The sequence below is a fragment of the Ceratotherium simum genome, chromosome 31 (genome assembly GCF_057802395.1).
Source record: "Ceratotherium simum simum isolate JZ-2026a chromosome 31, ASM5780239v1, whole genome shotgun sequence".
Lineage (NCBI taxonomy): Eukaryota > Metazoa > Chordata > Mammalia > Perissodactyla > Rhinocerotidae > Ceratotherium > Ceratotherium simum.
The window spans coordinates 33,990,844-34,009,585 of NC_141930.1; the positions used below are offsets into that span (position 1 = coordinate 33,990,844).

General features: G+C 36.8%; 1 protein-coding gene across 5 annotated transcripts in view; it reads right to left on the bottom strand.

Moving 5' to 3' along the window:
- The window catches only part of SNTG1 (syntrophin gamma 1), a 334,797-nt gene that overhangs the window by 186,976 nt on the left and 129,079 nt on the right, over positions 1-18,742 (bottom strand). For all 5 annotated transcript variants that reach the window (XM_087420584.1, XM_087420581.1, XM_087420583.1 and 2 more), the window contains exon 10: positions 2,412-2,541. In XM_087420584.1, coding sequence (XP_087276710.1) covers positions 2,412-2,541 — 130 coding nt within the window. The remainder of the gene's footprint in view (positions 1-2,411; positions 2,542-18,742) is intronic.

Consider the following 18,742-nt stretch of genomic DNA (forward strand, 5'->3'; position numbering starts at 1 on the left):
AACGTTCTGGAAAGATCAAGGACAGCGACTCCCTGGCAGCCAGAGTGAGAGAAAATTCCAGGGAGAAGCAAGTGGGAGAAGAGGACTCCCACTCCCACGTGTGCACGGAGGGACGTTCTGGGCTTACCCCCACGCAGCGCAGAATAAAGACTAGAAACTCAACTGATATAAAGACACTGCCAAGGAAGATAAGACAGAACTTAATGTCTGACTTTGAGCATGCTGCTTGTCTGCCATATTAATTCTTATGGTAGGCAAAAAAACACCTTCTCCCCACTCCCAAAAAAGGTATCTATGTCAAATCCCTGGAACTTGCAAATGTTTCCTTATTTGGAAAAAGAATCTTTGCAGATGTAATTAAGTTAAAGATCTTGGGATGCGATCATCCTGGATTATCTGAGTGGGCCCTAAATCCATTGACAAGTGTCCTCTCACATGTAAGAGACACCAGAAAAAGAGGTGATGTGAACCTAGGGGCAGAGACTGGAGTGATGTGCTCATGAGCCAGGGAAGCCAAGAAATGCTGACAGCCACCAGAAGCTGGAAGAGGAAAGGAAGGATTCTCCCCCAGAGCCTCCAGAGGGAACACAGCCCCGATGAGACCTTGATTTTGGACTTTTGGTTTCCAGAACTGTGAGAGGATAAATTTATGTTGTTTTAAGCTGCCAAGTTTGTTCCCTATTGCTGTATAACGTAACTCCAACACTTAGTGACTTAAAACATTTACTATTCTCATATTTTCTGTATGTCAGGAATCCAGGTGTGGCTTAGCCACGTCCTCTCTCTCTTTGGTTTTCTCTCACAAGGTGATAATCAAGAGTTAATGAGAAGGAGAGGAATGATCCTTAGAAAAGCACTGCATTTTTTTTTGTCAATCTGAAATCTGTTGTCATCTCTTGTAATTCTAATATGATGATACTACCAGATTACCAGATTAGCAAAGATTGAGTGTTAGGGGGGTCACTCTTGCCCAAGCCAGACATGCCCAGGCCAGGCCTCCTTCTTGAGTGATGTTCCTGGGTAAGGCTTGTTGTAGTTGTACCTATTCAAGAACCAAGAAAAAAATCCACCTGCATTTATTAACACCACAATGAGACACAATTTCACACATACCATATAACCCCAAATTAAAAAGACAGGATGATACCAAGTGTTGAGGAGGTCTGGAGAAAGAGTCCTGTCAGTCACTGAGAGGAAGGGGGTAAATTGCACGGCCACTTGGAAAACATTTGGCATTACTGGGAAAAAGTGAACATGTACATATCCCATGCCTATCGATTCCACTCCCAGATAATCCCTTCGACATCCACGTAGGAGATTTCTGCACTACTATTTATGACAGTACTGTTGTCTTTAATGGCTGACAGTCCTACTGTTTTTAAGAGAAAACTATTTGCCATACTCTTTCTTAGATTTCAAAGCAAAATCTGTGCAAAGATATTTGGGTCTGGAGGGTTATTTATGTGAGGACAGTTTTACATGTTCACAAGTCAATGAAAGAGTTACGTATTTCTGCTTGACCGTTTGTACATTAGACCTCCGAATTTTCCTCAGGACTTCTCAAATACTCCAACATGGCAGGCAACAGTTGTAGACAGAGGATAATATTAAGACAAAGGCATGGATGATATCTAGCATTTTTTTAAACAGAATAATCTTTAGTTAAGGTCAAATAATCTTTAATGATCTATATCAATACTCAATGAAGGAGGTTTACGGTTTTGCATATTTTGTTAGACTATACTTTCCCTGGAAGTAATGGGAGAAAGGGTTGATTAGCTTATTAAAGAATAGTGATAACGAGAGGATAGTGATAATAAAGAGACAGGAGGGGAAAGGAGAAAAGGTTGAGTAGAAGGAGAAAAAGTAGAGAAGCCGTTACTAACAATAGAGACATAGCTCTAATGTTGGAGTTACCGGACCCCACAATGATATCTTCTGACTGTTCCTGTACCAGCGTAGTCCCAGGTAAGGCCTTCAATCTCTGTGCTAACTCCTTTCACCCTCCCTGCCCACCCCTTCAGACATGTCTAGCTGCAATTCTAAAATCACTAAGGGAAAACTGATAATGCTCTCTTGAACTCAGTACTGTTTTAGTCCAGAATGCTTTTATACATACATATTTAGTGGTTACATGTTAAATATATATTTTCACTTATTTAATTAATGTATATGTTTAGGATGTTTGTGAATGGAAACCTACATTTGAAAGTATTCTTGAACTGATAAATTGGGCTAAAACACTCAGGATAAAGTGATTTTCTTTCAATAAGTATTCTAGAATAGCTTTCATGATGGATGTTCTTAGATAAACACCAAGCAGTTGATGCAAAGTTAGGTATATATATACTGAAGAAATTTACCAAGACTGAGAGACTCTATGGCCAGGTATTCCTTGAATCACTACTTACATTGTGCTTTGTGAGGTTTGAAATATTAGTTGCTATTGCTTGTAGCCAGTCAATACAGTCTTCAGCAGAGAGGCACTGAATAATCCCACTGCAGACCCCGTCCACAGCAATGACTTGAAAAGCATTCTGCCTGCGGACATGTCAGAACAAATCAGATCAAAACGTCATCTCATTAATCTATTTTTAACTTGAAATAGTATCTGTTGAAAAACTCTTCTTTCAAACAATGAGAATACAGCTTCAAATTCACATTTGCCTACTTTTCTTTACAAATATCTCTGTTTTTAAATGGAACACTAAAGATGAACTCAGGCAACATACAATTTTGAATTACTAGAAAGCATCTTGAATTTCAGATAAATTTAGGGAGGCTTTAGAAGAATATCTAAAACATTTTAGAAAGATTCTTTTCCCAGTTTACTGTAAAATTATACATAGAAGTTTATCTATTATTTTGGCTATTGTCATCTCCTCTGGACATTTTTCAAAGCATTTTCTGATTTACAAAGGAGAGATCACAAAAAACCGCACAAATATTAAACATCATTTAAAAAATCACTTGATGTTATGAGTTGCAGCATTTTGTCAGTTGTTAAACCACTTTCAATCTCAGTTATTCACCTTCTCAAAGATGGCTTGGGACAAGAGTTTCAGAGCTTCTCTTCGGGTCTAAATTTTCACCCTCTAAGTTCATAGGAATGTTGTGCATTTCAATAACATCCAAACTTGTCTTTAAAATGCAATGGCCAGTCTAAATAACCCTATGGTCTTTTGTTGACTTGTTGTTAGAGAAAATTAAATTGTTTACCAAAGTGCTATTGTTTACCAAAGTGCTGTTGAATTTAAAGCAGCTCCTTACAGTTTTAATGACATATTTTTTTTCTGTATCAAGTTCTTATATATTTAGATATAAGCTTAATGGACAGGAATAGATAAAAATCCCCAAATCAATGGAAACTAGCTAAACGCCTCACGCTTGAGAATTACTCTGTTGTGCAACACAATACACTTTAGTAGATACACAAACTATATTTAAATCTCAGCGAACCATGAAACAATAGAAAAATTCCATAGCTCAGTAGCAAAGGCTATGTAAATTGTAAAAAATCCTGTATTTTTATCCAAATAAATGCCTTTCCTGTCTCTTCTGAGTTTTGTAACTAGGTATTTGTGGATATTAGACATGATTTCACTTCCCCAAACAAAGGACCCCCCACAGAGCATATGGCCTGTGGCACACTCCCTTCCCATAAAACTAGTCCATGGTAAAGCCTTTCGATTGTAAGGGACTCTTCATCTAAATATTAATATTTTAAGAGAAATTTGCACTCATATCCTTGCCCAAGCTCTTTCATCTGATAACAGGGAAGTGTTCAATATACTTTTTTGTTTTATCTGAAAAATACATGAAAAGCCTTTAGGAAGTACAATTATTGTCTATTTCTTTGAAATAATGTTCCTTTGAATTTGTGACAAGAAAAAATATGCATAGCATGAAAAGAATATTATAACTTTACATGACTTTCTTAGCTTTGATTTTGGTATTTCGTAGTGAGTGAGACATTTAAAATATCCAGACAGAGCTCAACCATTCACAAAAAAATGAGAACTAATTTGAGTTTAGGGACATACATTTCTTTCCGCTCTCTGATTATCATAACCATTGCTTCATGTACCATAAATTAAAACATGTCTTGAACATATTTTTCTCTCTGCTTTAAATGAATCATAGCAGCTTAATATTTTTTGCTGATTCAAGTTAATACAGTAGATCAAATTTGCATCTATGTAATCAGATTTATGTTACATAGTTCCTAGACAGACTAATTCTGAGGGACTAATTTTTTATAAACCCAGGCTTACATGTTAATATATATTACTTTTTACATTCTGTTTCAACTTTTCAGGTTGACTTGATGGAAACCCTTTCATGAATGTAAGTGAAGTAGTTGAGCTGTTTTTTTGCTTACATATGACCTCTTACTAAAAAGACTGACGGGTGATGGTCTGGGTCATATGTCTGCCTCTATAGACTATTGAATAAATGACAGTATTAGGCAAATTAGGCCACTTAGCTGTGCCTCACTTTCCCTTAAAGGAAAATGAGAATAATAAACTTTACAGATTTAACAAGTATTTATGGAGTAACTCGTGGGATCCAAACACTTTCACATATCATTGGAGCTCTATGAATAATTTTCCGATCAATAATCCATTAATATGTCGTTTTGATTGCAATATTTGGAAGTATTTAGTGAGAATGTCTCCACAGGGACTTATTGTTTCATCAAGCACTTATGAAGAACTGGAGTGCTTTTGTTTTTATTTGTAGCTTTTAGAAAATGTAATTCTTTTACTTGAGATAAACAGTAATAGAAAAAAAAAAGTCTTTTGTTTCATCTTTCTGAAATCACTAGATTCCATACCCATCTATTTAGTGTTGTGAGACATTACACCTTAACATTTGTAGCAGTCTTGAGGATACTCAGACAAAATTATGATTCTTAGTATACACACACATATCTGCTGAAAAAATGTTACCTTATTAAAGAGTTAGATAATATGAAGTTTTGAGTTCAGATTATTGTTTCCACACTCTGCTTAATATTTTTTTATATTTTTCTAAGGATTCTTGGTCATTGCTTCGGCAACGAAAATTATTTTCAAAAGTTGCTAAATTTCAATGTAGGTTTATTCATTAAAAATACAAATTTAGCCTTCCTTTGTAGGAAAATATACTGCTCACTATAAAAAAATCACAAATAATTCTCAATATAAGTTATACATAATATAGATATACACACACTTCCGATTCACTGTTGATTTTATACCATATAAAGGCATATGTAGGAAGATGTTAAATCTGTGAGATGTGTATAGGAGAAGGCATAAAGAGAAGGCATTTCAAGCATAAGGAGCAAGAGTTGCAGAGACTAAAATATACAAGTTTGGAGTGGCTGGATTGCCACATCCATGAGGAGGAGTGTGGGAGATCAGCAGGAAAAGCAGGAAGGCTTGGAGTAGGAGGGCTTTGTAGGTCATGTAAGGAGCTTCAAGTCCAGGGGTACCACTGCTGAACTTTATACAGAGGGCTGCCCTGGTCAGATTTGTGTGGAGTGGGTGGTCCTGTTAGACCAGTTAGGACAATTACAACTGATAAAATATTAGATGTTATGGAACTGAAATAAACACGTACTAGTGAGAGTGAAAATGAAACAATTAGCTCAAGGGATTTATAAAGACATTAGAAAAGATGTGGTTTAATGACTGCTTTTTTAATGGAATATGAGGGAGAGGGTAGAGTTAAAATTACTCCAGTGTTTTGGATCTAATTGGTTGAAGAGTTTAGATGAAAGAGAAACGGGAAAACACACATTTTAGACAAGAGATAATTAATCCAAAAACAAATATCAGCAACATGAAAAGCGGGACAAGTTGAGAGAAATGTGGGTTGTTTGGTTTGTTGCAATGTGCAAATGAGGACATGGCAAGTCGAGAAGTTGGCGATAAAGTAAAGCCTAATCATTAAGAGCTTTGCAAACCATGCTACAACATTTCTCCTTGAGAGTTAACATTTAATCCTGAAAGTCAGGGAGAGCCAGTGGAAACATTTAAGCATTGGAATAAAAGGCTCATATTTGTATTTTAGAAAAATCTCTCTGTGGTGGTGAAGAAGATGCAAGAGACATGTAAGAAGGGTATCGCAATATATGCAAGATGGACAATGATAAGAGTCTGTTTCGAGAAAGTGATTCTCTATCTCTGTAGCTGAGAACATTGACTCAAATGTTGTTGAAAATAGGCCATTTACTTGATTTGGTTATTAATTATTTGGGGAGGTGATGAAAGAAAGGAAAAAAATAAAAAGAGACATCAGGTTAGTGATTTCAGCAATTTAGTCTATTTCTCATTGAGTTCAGTTCACAAACAGCAAATTCAGGATTGTTTCCGCCCCACGTATGCTACCTAGGTTTACTGCCTCACCACATTCTTTATCATTCAGGCTCAAAAGCTGAACTGTTTGGTGAGGAACATGAGGAGCTCTTCCAAACCATTTTGTTACCTATTTTCGAAAGCTAAAATTCACCAATCTGTTTCATTATTTGAAACATGATAACTAATCATTCCCTAAATAAGCCCTGCGCTTTTATGCAACTATGTCTCCTGGACCCCAGTACTTCTTTTGTCTGAAATGCCCTTCTATCCCACTCCATTTATTATCCATAAGGTTATTTCAAGTAACTTAATTTTATATAACTCTCTGACCTCTAAAATGAAGATGGCAACTTTTGTCCCTCACACCTCACATTTTTAAGACTTCTTTTAGAGCAGATTTAGGTTCACAGCAAAATTGAGGGGACGGTAAAAAAGATTTGCCATAGACTCCCTGACCTCACACATGCATAGCCCCCCGTTATCAACTTCGCCCACCAGATAGTACATTTGTTATAACTGATGAACCTACATCAACACATCATTATCACTCAAAGTCCATAGTTGACATTAGGGTTCACTCTTGGTGTTGTACATTCTATGAGTTTGGAAAAATGTATAATGACATATATCCATCACTATAACATCAAACAGATTATTTTCACTGCCCTAAATATCCTCTTTCCTCTGCCTCTTCATTTCTTTCCCCCTGCCATCCCCGCCCCTGGCAACCACTGATTTTTTATTGTCTCCATAGTTTAGCCTTTTCTAGAATGTCACATAGTTGGAATCATATGGTATGGATAGCCTTTTTAGATTGGCTTCTTTAATTTATTACTATGCACTTATGTTTCTCCCATGTCTTTCCATGGCCTGATAGTCCATTTCTTTTTTAGTGCTGAATAATATTCCATTATCTAGATGTATCACAGTTTGTTTATACATTCACCTACTGAAGAACATCTAGCTTCCAAGTTTTGGCAATTATGAATAAAGCTTCTGTAAACATTTATGTGCAGGTTTGTGTGGACATAAGTTTCAACTCCTTTGGGTAAATACCAAGAAGCATGATTACTGGATCATATGGTAAGAGTTATGTTTAGTTTCATAAGAAACCACTAAATGTCTTCCAAGGTGGCTGTATCATTTTGCCTTTCCACCAGCAGTGAATGAGAGTTCCTATTGTTCCACATTCTCATCAGCATTTGGTGTTATCAGCGTTCTGGATATTGGCCAATCTAATAGGTGTGTAGTGGTATCTCATTTTTGTTTTAATTTGCATTTCCCTGATGACATATGATGTGGGGCATCTTTTCATATGTTTATTTCTCATCTGTATGTCTTCCTTGGTGAGGTATCTAAGGTTTTTGACTTATTTTTTGGTTGGGTTGTTTGTTTTCTTATTGTTAAGTTTTCAGAGATCTTTGTATATTTTGGATAATAGTCTTTTATCAGATGTGTCTTTTGCAAGTACTTTCTCCCAGTCTATAGCCTGTCTTCTCATTCTCTTAATGTTATCTTTTGTAGAGCAGAAGCTTTTAATTTTAATGAAGTTCAGCTTATCGATTATTTCTTACATAGATGATGCCTTTGGTGTTATATCTAAAAAGTCATTGCCATACCCAAGTTTCATCCAGGTTTTCTCATCAGGTTATCTTCTAGGAGTTCAAAAGTCTTTGTTTTACCTTCAAGTCTCTAATCCATTTTGAGTTAATTTTTGTGAAGGATGTAAGTTCTGAGTCTAGATTCATTTTTTTGCGCGTGGATGTCCGGTTGTTCCAGCACCATTTGCTTGTTTGTCAAATATCAGTTGACTATATTTATGTGAGTTTATTTTTGGGCTCTCTATTCTGTTCCATTGATTTATTTCTCTACTCTTTTGTAATACCACACTGTCTTGATTACTGTAGCTTTTCAGTAAATCTTAAAGTCAAGTAGCGTCAGTCCTCTAATTGTTCTTCTCCTTCAATACTGTGTTGGCTATTCTGGGTCTTTTGCCTCTCCAAAAAATCACAAAATAACTTGCTGGGGTTTTAATTGGGATTGCATTCAATCTATAGATCAAGTTGGAACTGACATCTTGGCAAAATCAAGTCTTCTTATCCATGAAAATGGAATATCTCTCCATTTATTTAATTCTCCTTTAATTTTGTTCATCAGAATTTTGTAGTTTTCCTCATATAGATCCTCTCTCTATATTTTTTACATTTATAACTAAGTGTCTGGTGTATTTGGGTGCTAATGTAAATGGTATTGTGTTTTTAATTTCAAATTCCACTAGTTCATTGCTGGTATATAGGAAAGTGATTGACATTTGTATCCTGCATCCTTGCTATTGTCACTTATTAGTTACAGAAATTCTTTGTTGATTCTTTTTTGATTTTCTACATAGATGATCATGTCATCTGCAAAGAGAGTTTTATTTCTTCCTTAATAATCTGTATCCCTTTTATTTTCTTTCCTTGTCTTATTTCATTATTCATTAGCTAGTACTTCTAGTACAATGTTGAATAGGAGTGGTGAGAGGGGACATTCCTGCCTTGTTGCTAATCTTAGGGGGAAAGTTTTGAGTTTCTCACCATTCAGTATGATGTTACCTGTAAGTTTTTTGTAGATATTCTTAATCAAGTTGAAGAAGTTTCTTCTATTTCTGGTTTACTGAGAGTTTTCATCACGAATAGATGTATTTTGTGGAATGTTTTTCTGCATCTATTTATATAACCATGTGATTTTTCTTCTTTATGCTGCTGATTTGATGAGTGACATTCATTTTTGAATATTGAACTAGTTTTTCATAGCTGAGATAAATAATATCTGGTTGTGGTGTATAATGCTTTTTATATATTGTTGGATTCAATTTGCTAATATTTTGTTGAGGACTTTTGCATGTATGTTCATGAGAAATATTGGTCCATATTTCTTTTTTTTCTTGAATGTCTTTGTGTGGTTTTGGGATTAGGGTAATGTTGGTCTCATAGAATGAGTTAGGAAGTATTCCCTCTGCTTCCATCCTATGAAAGAGATTGTAGAGAATTTGTATAACTTTTCCTTAAATGTTTGGTAGAATTCCCAACTGGATCTGATGCTTTACACTTTGGAAGTTTATTAATTATTGTTTCTATTTCTTTAACATATACAGTCTTATTCAGTTTGTCTATTGTCTATTTCCTCTTGTGTCTGTCAAGAAATTGGTCCATCTCACCTAGTTTGTCAAATTTGTGGACATAGAGTTGTTCATAGTGTTCTAGCATTATCTTTTTAATGTCTATAAGATCTGTAACGGTGTTCCCTCATTCATTTCTGATATTAGTAACTTGTTTTCTTTCTCTTTTTTTTTTTTTTTAAGTAGCCTGGCTAGAGGCTTATCAATTTTATTAGTCCTTTCTTTTCTTTAAATTATTTTTATTGAGGTAACATTGGTTTATAACATTATACAAATTTCAGATGTACATCATTATATTTCAATTTCTGTATAGATTACATTATATTCACCACCCAAAGACTAATTACTATCCATCGCCATGCACATGTGCCCTGTCACCCCTTTTGCCCTCCCTCCTCCCCCTTCCCCTCTGGTAACCACCAATCTAATCTCTGTATCTAGGTGTTTGTTTTTGTTGTTGTTTCTTTTATCTTCTATTTTTGAGTGAGATCAGACAGTATTTGACTTTCTTCCTGTGACTTATTTCACTTAGCATAATACCCTTTAGGTCCATCCATGTTGTCACAAATGGCAAGATTTTGTCTTTTTTTTTATGGCTCAGTGGTATTCCATTGTGTGTATATACCACATCTTCTTTATCCATTCATCCCTTGATGGGCACTTACATTGTTTCCAAGCCTTGGCTATTGTGAATAATGCCACAATGAACACAGGGGTGCATATATCTTTATGCATTGGTGTTTTCATGTTCTTTGGATAAATACCCAGCAGTGGAGGATCATATGGTAGTTCTATCCTTAATTTTTTGAGGAATCTCCATACTGTTTTCCATAGTGGCTGCACCAGTTTGCACTCCCACCAGCAGTGTACGAGAGTTCCCTTTTCTCCAAATCCTCTCCAACGCTTGTTACTTCTTGTCTTGTTAATTATAGCAATTCTTACAGGTGTGAGGTGATATCTCATTGTAGTTTTGATTTGCATTTCTCTAATAATTAGTGATGTTGAAAATCTTTTCATGTGCCTGTTGGCCATCTGTATATCTTCTTTGGAAAAATGTCTGTTCAGATCTTTTGCCCATCTTTTAATTGGGTAGTTTGGGTTTTTTTGTTGTTGAGATGTATGAATACTTTATATATTTTGGATATTAACCCCTTATCAGATATATGGTTTGCAAATATCTTTTCCCAATTAATAGGTTGTCCTTTCATTTTGTTGCTGATTTCCTTTGCTGTGCAGAAGCTTTTTAGTTTGATGTAGTCCCAGTTGTTTGTTTTTTCTATTGTTTCCCGTACCTAGTCAGACATGGTATTTGAAAATATGGTGCTAAGACTGATGTCAAAGAGCATATTGCCTATGTTTTCTTCTAGAATTTTTATGGTTTCAGGTCTTAGATTCAAATCTTTGATCCACTTTGAGTTAACTTTTGTGTATGGCACAAGATAATGGCCTACTTTCATTCTTTTGCATGTGGCTATCCAGTTTTCCCAACACCATTTGTTGAAGAGACTTTCCTTTCTCCATTGTATGTTCTTGGCTGCCTTGTTGAAAATTAGCTGTCCATAAGAATGGTGAAAGTGGGCATCCTTGTCTGGTTCCTGTTCTTAGAGGGATAGCATTCAGTTTTTCTCCACTGAGTGTGACATTAGCTGTGAGTTTGTCATATATGACCTTTATCAAGTTGAGGTACTTTCCTTCTATACCCATTTTATTCAGAGTTTTTATCATAAATGGATGCTGTATCTTGTCAAATGCTTTCTCTGCACCTATTGAGATGATCATGTGGTTTTTATTCTTCATTTTGTTAATGTGGTGTATCATGTTGATTGATTTGCAAATGTTGAACCATCCCTGCATCCCTGGAATAAATCCCACTTGATCATGGTATAGATCTTTTTAAGGTATTGTTGTATGTGATTTGAGATATTTTGTTGAGGATTTTTGCATTGATGTTCATCAGTGATATTGGATTGTAATTTCCTTGTCTAGTTTTGGTATAATGGTTGTTGGCTTTGTAGAATGAGTTAGGAAGCTTCCCCTCCTCTTCAAGTTTTTGGAAGAGTTTGAGAGGGATAGGTATTAAGTCTTCTTTGACTGTTTGGTAGAATTCACCAGGGAAGCTGTCTGGTCCTGGACTTTTATTTTTTGGGAGGTTTTCGATTACTGTATCTATCTCCTTACTAGTGGGTGGTCTATTCGAATTCTCTATTTATTCTTGATTCAGTTTTGTAAGGTTGTATGATTCTAAGAATTTATCCATTTTTTCTAGATTATCCAATTTGTTGGCGTTTAGCTTTTTGCAGTATTCTCTTAATATCTTTTGTATTTCTTAGATATCCGTTGTAATTTCTCCTCTTTCATTTCTGATTTTATTTATTTAGGCTTCTCCCTTTTTTTTCTTGTTGTGTCTAGCTAAAGGTTTGTCAATTTTGTTTATCTTTTCAAAGAACTAGCTCTTAGTTTCATTGATATTTTTCTATTGTTTTTTAGTGTCTATTTTAATTTTTGCTCTGATTTTTATTATTTCCTTCATTCTACTGATATCTGGGCTTTTTTTGTTCTTCTTTTTCTAATTCCCTTAGGTGCACTGCTTGATTCTTTATTTGAGATTTTTCTTGTTGGTTGAGGTAGGCCTGTATGGTTATAAACCTCCCTTTTAGAACCACTTTTGCTATATCCCATAAATTCTGGCATGTCATATTTTCATTTTGGTTTGTCTCCAGGTATATTTGATTTCTCCTTTGATTTACTCATTGACCCAATTGTTGTTCTGTAGCATTTTGTTTAAACTCCACATATTTATGGATTTTCTGATTTTCTTCCTGTAGTTGATTTCTAGTTTCATACTGTTGTGTTCAGAAAAGATGCTTGGTATTATATCAATCTTCTTAAATTTATTGAGACTTATTTTGTGGCCTAATATGTAATCTATCCTGGAGAATGTTCCATGTGCATTTGAAAAGAATGTCTATTCTGCAGTTTTTGGATGGAATGTTCTGTATAGATCTACTAAGTCCATCTGGTCTATTGAGTTGTTTAAGACCAATGTTTCCCTATTCACTTTCTGTTTGGATGATCTATCTGTTGGTGTAAGTGGAGTGTTAAAGTCCCCTACTATTACTGTGTTGCTGTCTATTTCTCCTTTTATGTCTGTTAATAATTGCTTTATATATTTAGGTGCTCATGTTAGGTGCATAGATATCTATAAGTGTTATATCCTCTTGTTGCATTGTTCCCTTGATCGTTATGTAGTGCCCTTCTCTGTCTCTTGTTACAGTTCTTGTTTTAAAGTCTATTTTGTCTGATATAAATATTGCTATCCCAGCTTTCTTTTCATTGCCATTTGTGTGGAATATCTCTTTCCATTCCTTCACTTTCAGTTTGTGAGTGTCTTTAGGTCTGAAGTGTGTCTCTTGCATGCACCATTTTATTGGTCTTGTTTTTTTTATCCAATCGGCCACCCAATGCCTTTTGATGGGAGCATTTTGTCCATAGATGTTTAAAGTACCTATTGATAAATATGTACTTACTGCCACATTTTTACTTTTTTTCTGGGTGTTTTAGTGGTTCTTTGATGTTCCTTTCTTCTTCTCTTGCTCTCTTCCCTTGTGGTGTGATGGCTTTCTTTAGTATTATGTTTCAGTTCCTTTCTCTTAGTTTTTTGTTTATTTATTATAGGTTTCTGGTTTGTGATTACTATGAAGTTCATATTTAATTACCTGTGTATACAGAAGTCTATATTAAGTTGATGGTCTCAAGTTTGACCTCTTGCTTAACGCTCTACTCTTTTACTCCCTTCCTCCCACATTTTATGTTTTTGATATCATATTTAACCTCTTTTTTGTGTGTGTATCCTTTACTCTCTTATCATGGAAATAGATAATTTTTGTTTTTGCCCTTCATAGTAGCTTCATAGGTGATTGAAATGCTACCTTTACTGAATATTTGCCTTTACCAGTGATTTTATTATTATTATTATTTTTTAAATAAGTTTCTTATTCCTATTTGTGGTCTTTTCTTTTCCACTTAAATAAGTCCCATTAGCATTTCCTGTAAGGCTGGTTTATTGGTGATAAACTCCTTTAGTTTTTGCTTGTCTGGGAGACTCTTTCTCTCTCCTTCCATTTTGAGTGATAACCTTGCTGGGTAGCGTATTCTTGGCTGTAGGTTTTTTCCTTTCAGTACTTTAAGTATATCATGCCACTCTCTTCTAGCCTGTAAGGTTTCTGCTGAGAAGTCAGCTGATAGTCTTATGGGATTTCCTTTGCATGTAACTTGTTGCTTTTCTCTTGTAGCTTTTAGGATTCTCTCTTTGTCTTTAGTTCCTGACAAGTAAATTATAATGTGTCTTGGTGTGGGCCTTTTTGGGTTCATCTTGTCTGGTGCTATGTTTGCTTCCTGTTCCTGGATATCTGTTTCCTTCCCTAGGTTAAGAATGTTTTCAGCTATTATTTCTTCAAATAGATTATCTGATGCTTTGTCTCTCTCTTCTCCTTCTGCGACACCTATAACATGGATGTTAGTGCACCTGATATTGTCCCAGAGGTCCCTTAGACTGTCTTCATTCTTTTTAATTCTTTTTTCTTTTTTCTGTTCAGCTTGTGTGATTTCCTCTAGTCTTTTGTCCAGCTCACTGATCTGTTCTTCTGTATCATCTACTCTGCTATTGATTCCCTCTAGTGAATTTTTCATTTCCATTATTGTATTGTTAGTTCTGATTGGCTCTTTTTTTTCTTTTGCTGGGGAAGATTAGCCCTGAGCTAACATCTGTGCCAATCTTCCTTTACTTTATATGTGGGCTGACAAGTGGTATAGGTGCGCACCTGGGATCTGAACCCATGAAGCTGGGCCGCCAAAGCAGAAGGTGCTGAACTTAACCACTACCCCACAGGGCGGGCCCCTGATTGATTCTTTTCTCTATTTTCCAGTTTGGTCAAGTTCTCTCTATATTCATCCATTCTTCTACCAAGATCAGTGAGCATCCTCATGACTACTAATTTGTATTCTTTATCAGATAGGTTGTTTACCTCTATTTCATTTAGTTTATTTTCTGAGGATTTGTCCTCTTCCCTTATTTGGAACATATTTCCGTGTCTCCTCATTTTGCCTCTTTGTCTGTGCTTATTTCTATGTATTAGGTATATCGGCTACATCTCCTGATCTTGGAGAGGTGGCCTTATGTAAGAGATGCCTTATGAGGTCTGGCAGTGTGCTTCCCTCTCGTCACCAGTTCCCAATGTTCCAGGAGTGTCCCCTGTGTGGGTACGTGTGTCCTTCTGTTGTGGCAGGGTTGCTCTTGCTCCAGGTGCCTGGGGAGGCTAGGCTGTCCCCCTGGACAGGTGGTTGTGATGATCAGCTTCGTGCGGCTGCTACAGTCCCTTCAGTCACTTTATCGGGTGTGGGGAGCCCCAGCACAGTGGGCTGCAATGTCTAATAGCACATTCTTGTTGCAGTTTTTCCGTTAAGTGAGGCCCCCAGCATGGCTGGTTGCTAGGCTTGGGGGCTTACAATTGCTGTAGGCCTCCAGCCTGCAAGGCTGTTGTCAGCTTTCTCAGTAGTGCAGCTGGGTGGGGTCAGCCCCAGGAGTGGCAGCACACAATTGTTTCAGGATTTGGAAGGTAGGGCAGGTCACCCATGTGGCTGTTTGAGAAGCACAAGTCTGCTACAGCTGACAAGCCCCACCACCCACAGGCCCACAGCCCTGGTCAATGCAGTCCCACCCCATGCAGACACCCCTCCCCAGTGAAGTGGACCCACTTGCCCTGCTGCAGAAGCCTCACACATTCCACCGATACAGGCCTGCCCCTTGCACATGCCCTGCCCCAAAGAGATCCCATACACCCTGCCTATGTGGGCCCACAAGTTGCCCTAAGGTTTGCTGGCAGGTGAGGCCAGTCCCTAGGCCAGGCTGCCTGCCCTGGCTGAGCTGGATTAAGTCAGTGCTCTAGTAGGTGGAGCACACTCCTGCACTAACAGGCCAGGGGAAGAACTCCAATGGCATCTGCCAGTGTCTGTGTCAGCACACCTGTACTAGGTCACAATAATGGCCACTACCAATGTCTCAGTCCCTGGGGAGGTTGTCCCAGCTGCCTCCTGCCTCATCAAGATGCCCAGAGCCTATCAAGTGAGTCTCTTCACCAAACGACTGTGCACCTTTCTTTCTGGTGATTTTAGGTTGCTTTCCAAAATGAGTGAATTTGTGCATGGGCCCTTTAAGAGCAGAATTTTCTTTCTCTTATGTTCAATAGTTTTTCTGGGGGTATTCCCCATTTTATTTAATAGCCGGCAAAGCCAAATGTTATGACAGTCATCTCAGCTGTGCTGAGTTCAAAAGCTTCTTATCATGGCTGAGCTCTCCCACTCAGATCCCCTGTTCCTCCTGGGAAATCTTCATACCTTAAGATTGCTCCTGGACAGCCATGAAGCACTGTAGGTGGAGTGTGGCTTTTTTCTCTCCAGAAAGGAATTTCTGCCTCTTCCACCTCAGTCAGCACTGTTCCTTGTTATGGGGGTTCTTTTCATCCAGTTTCCAGTGGTCTTTCACAGGTAATTGTTTCAAGGGTAGTTGTAAATTTGTTGTGTCCATGGGAGGAGGTGAGTTCAGAGTTTTCCTACACCACCACCTTCCCAGCCTCTTATAAATCTTTTCAGAGAACCAGCTTTTGGTTTGGTTTCATTGATTTTCTCTATTGATTTCCTGTTTTAATTTTCATTGATTTGTGCTCTAATTATTATTTCTTTTCTCCTGTTTACTTTGAATTTAATTTGTTCTTTTTTCCTAGTTTTCTAAGGTGTAGACTTAGGTTATGGATTTTTGATCTTTCTTCTTTTTCTGATATATGCATTCAGTGCTATAAATTTCCCTCTAAGCACTGCTTTCACTGAATCCCACAAATTTTGGTAAGTTGTATTTTCATTTTCATTTAGAAATTCATTCAAAATTTTTAAAACATTTCTCTTGAGGTTTTTTCTTTGAGCCACATGTTATTTAAAAGGAAGTTGTTTAATTTCCACATATTTTGGGGTTTTCCTGTTATCTTTCTGTTATTTATTTCTAGTTTAGCTCCATTGTGTTCTGAGAGCAGACACTGTATGATTTCTATTCTCTTAAAATTTTTACAGTGTGTTTTATGGCCCAGAATATGGTCTATCTTGATGAATGGTTCATCACATTGTATTTTGAAGACTGTGGACTAGACTTCCTAAAGCCTGAAAATCGGTTAAAAATGTTGGTTGAATTATTTTTACCTATCAAAATCCAATTCAAATTTTTAAAAGATAATTGAGATGCCACTTATTCCACGATGTTTTCTATAACCCATGTATTTAGAATGAATCTTTTCCCCATGAGTGCTCCAGTCTTCCTACTTCCTTTATTGCAGTAGTCATTCTCTGTGGTATTCCACCTGTGTGTGTATTTGTTACATACCATTCTTTCTTAGTAGACTGCATCCATGGAAAAGGGTCTGTGTGTGTTACTTTCCATTGCTCATAGTACTAGGACAGTGCTAGTGCTCTGAGTCTTTAATTGCTATGTGCAAAAATATCCATTGCCATTTTATTTTAGCACTCTTCTGCTTTTGATAAGTTGAGATCTGGTTGTCATTCAAGACAGCTCCATTGTTAGCCTTAAATTCTGACATTTCTGTTCTTTGACTATAAGCTCTTCCTTTCCATCACCACCTAATTAACTAATTATTTTCATCTTTTTTACCCCTTCCAATTGTCCATGCCCATAAATCTATTTAGGATATATCTGCATTCCTCCCTAGACTGAGCTCCCTGTTTATCCATAACAACTATGTGGTTTTTTTCCTCAACCTAAAATTTCCTGTCATTTTTTGTGTGTGTGTGCGAGGAAGATCAGCCCTGAGGTATCATCTGATGCCAATCCTCCTCTTTTTGCTGAGGAAGATTGGCCCTGGGCTAACATCTGTGCCCATCTTCCTCCACTTTATATAGGATGCTGCCATAGCATGGCCTGACAAGCGGTGCGTCAGTGCCCCCCAGGATCTGAACCTGTGAACCCCGGGCCACGGAAGCTGAGCATGTGCACTTAACCGCTATGCCACCAGGCCGGCCCCAAATTTTCTGTCATTTTGACCTCCAGCTGTTTCTATTTTACTAATTCCCAGCCCTCAATAACTTCAATTTAATTAAAGTTATAGCCTTTTCTTCCTAATGTGTTAAGATTCTCTGGCAAAGTAATAATTTCTGCACAGGAGTCTGAATATGATTGGTCTCTGGGAATCAGGATTCTTAGTTCCTCTATCCTCCTTTATTATCTTTCTACCCTCATGGCAGTCAGCATTATATATATATTGCAGATTTTCCTGTGTGCCTAGCAGTCATTTTATTTATCTCTTTCAGTTGGATAATCCTATTCCTCATAACATCTCTTCCACAGTCCATCTGTCCTTCTTCAATTCCTGAATCCCACCTATTTTTATGTCCTTCTAAGAAGATAGCCTTGCCTTCCAACTCTTGAATATCTAGTGTCTAGCCAGTAGAAACACCATATTGTATGTCTTTATCCTATTTTTTCAATAATTTTATTGGTTTTAGAAATACACATCCTTTCATTATATCAATCAGAAATCTTTCATCTGAGCCTAAAGCTTACTGGAATCTGCTCTTTCAATGATAATTGCTTAATGATTTTTACAATGTTCCAGAGATAGTCAAGTTCCTTGAGATTCTATCCTTCTTTGGCTATGAAAAATATTAAAATGTAATTGATAAACTTACCTCATTGAATGAATATGTCACAAACATATGAGAAATGAAACAAGTAGGGAATCTTTGATGAGATAATTTTCCACAGGCTAAAAAGACTATGCAAATTTGATTTAGCGTTGTCCAAAAGAAGTTCGAGCTTTTCCAAAGAGAGATAGTTATATACCCTAAGAGGGTCGCGGCACTTTCTTCCTCAACCCCACAGTAGAATTGTTTGAGAACAAGTGAAGAGGTGGAGTATATATGAAGATTGTGTCAAACAAAGGGATACTTGCATGGCTTATGGAGTAGGTGAAATCAAGTAAGATCTTAATGTTATTTAGTTGAATATCTTTTGAAAGTCATGGATTGTTCCTGATTTACATAGAGCCTAGTCCCTGTGGACCTGCTGGCCTATCTGTGAAAATGTATAAAGTCAATCAGTTCATTCAGTCTGGATGCACATGTATAGGACTACATGTAACAAGAGAGTGATGGAACAGCAGGGGTGACAGTAAACCAA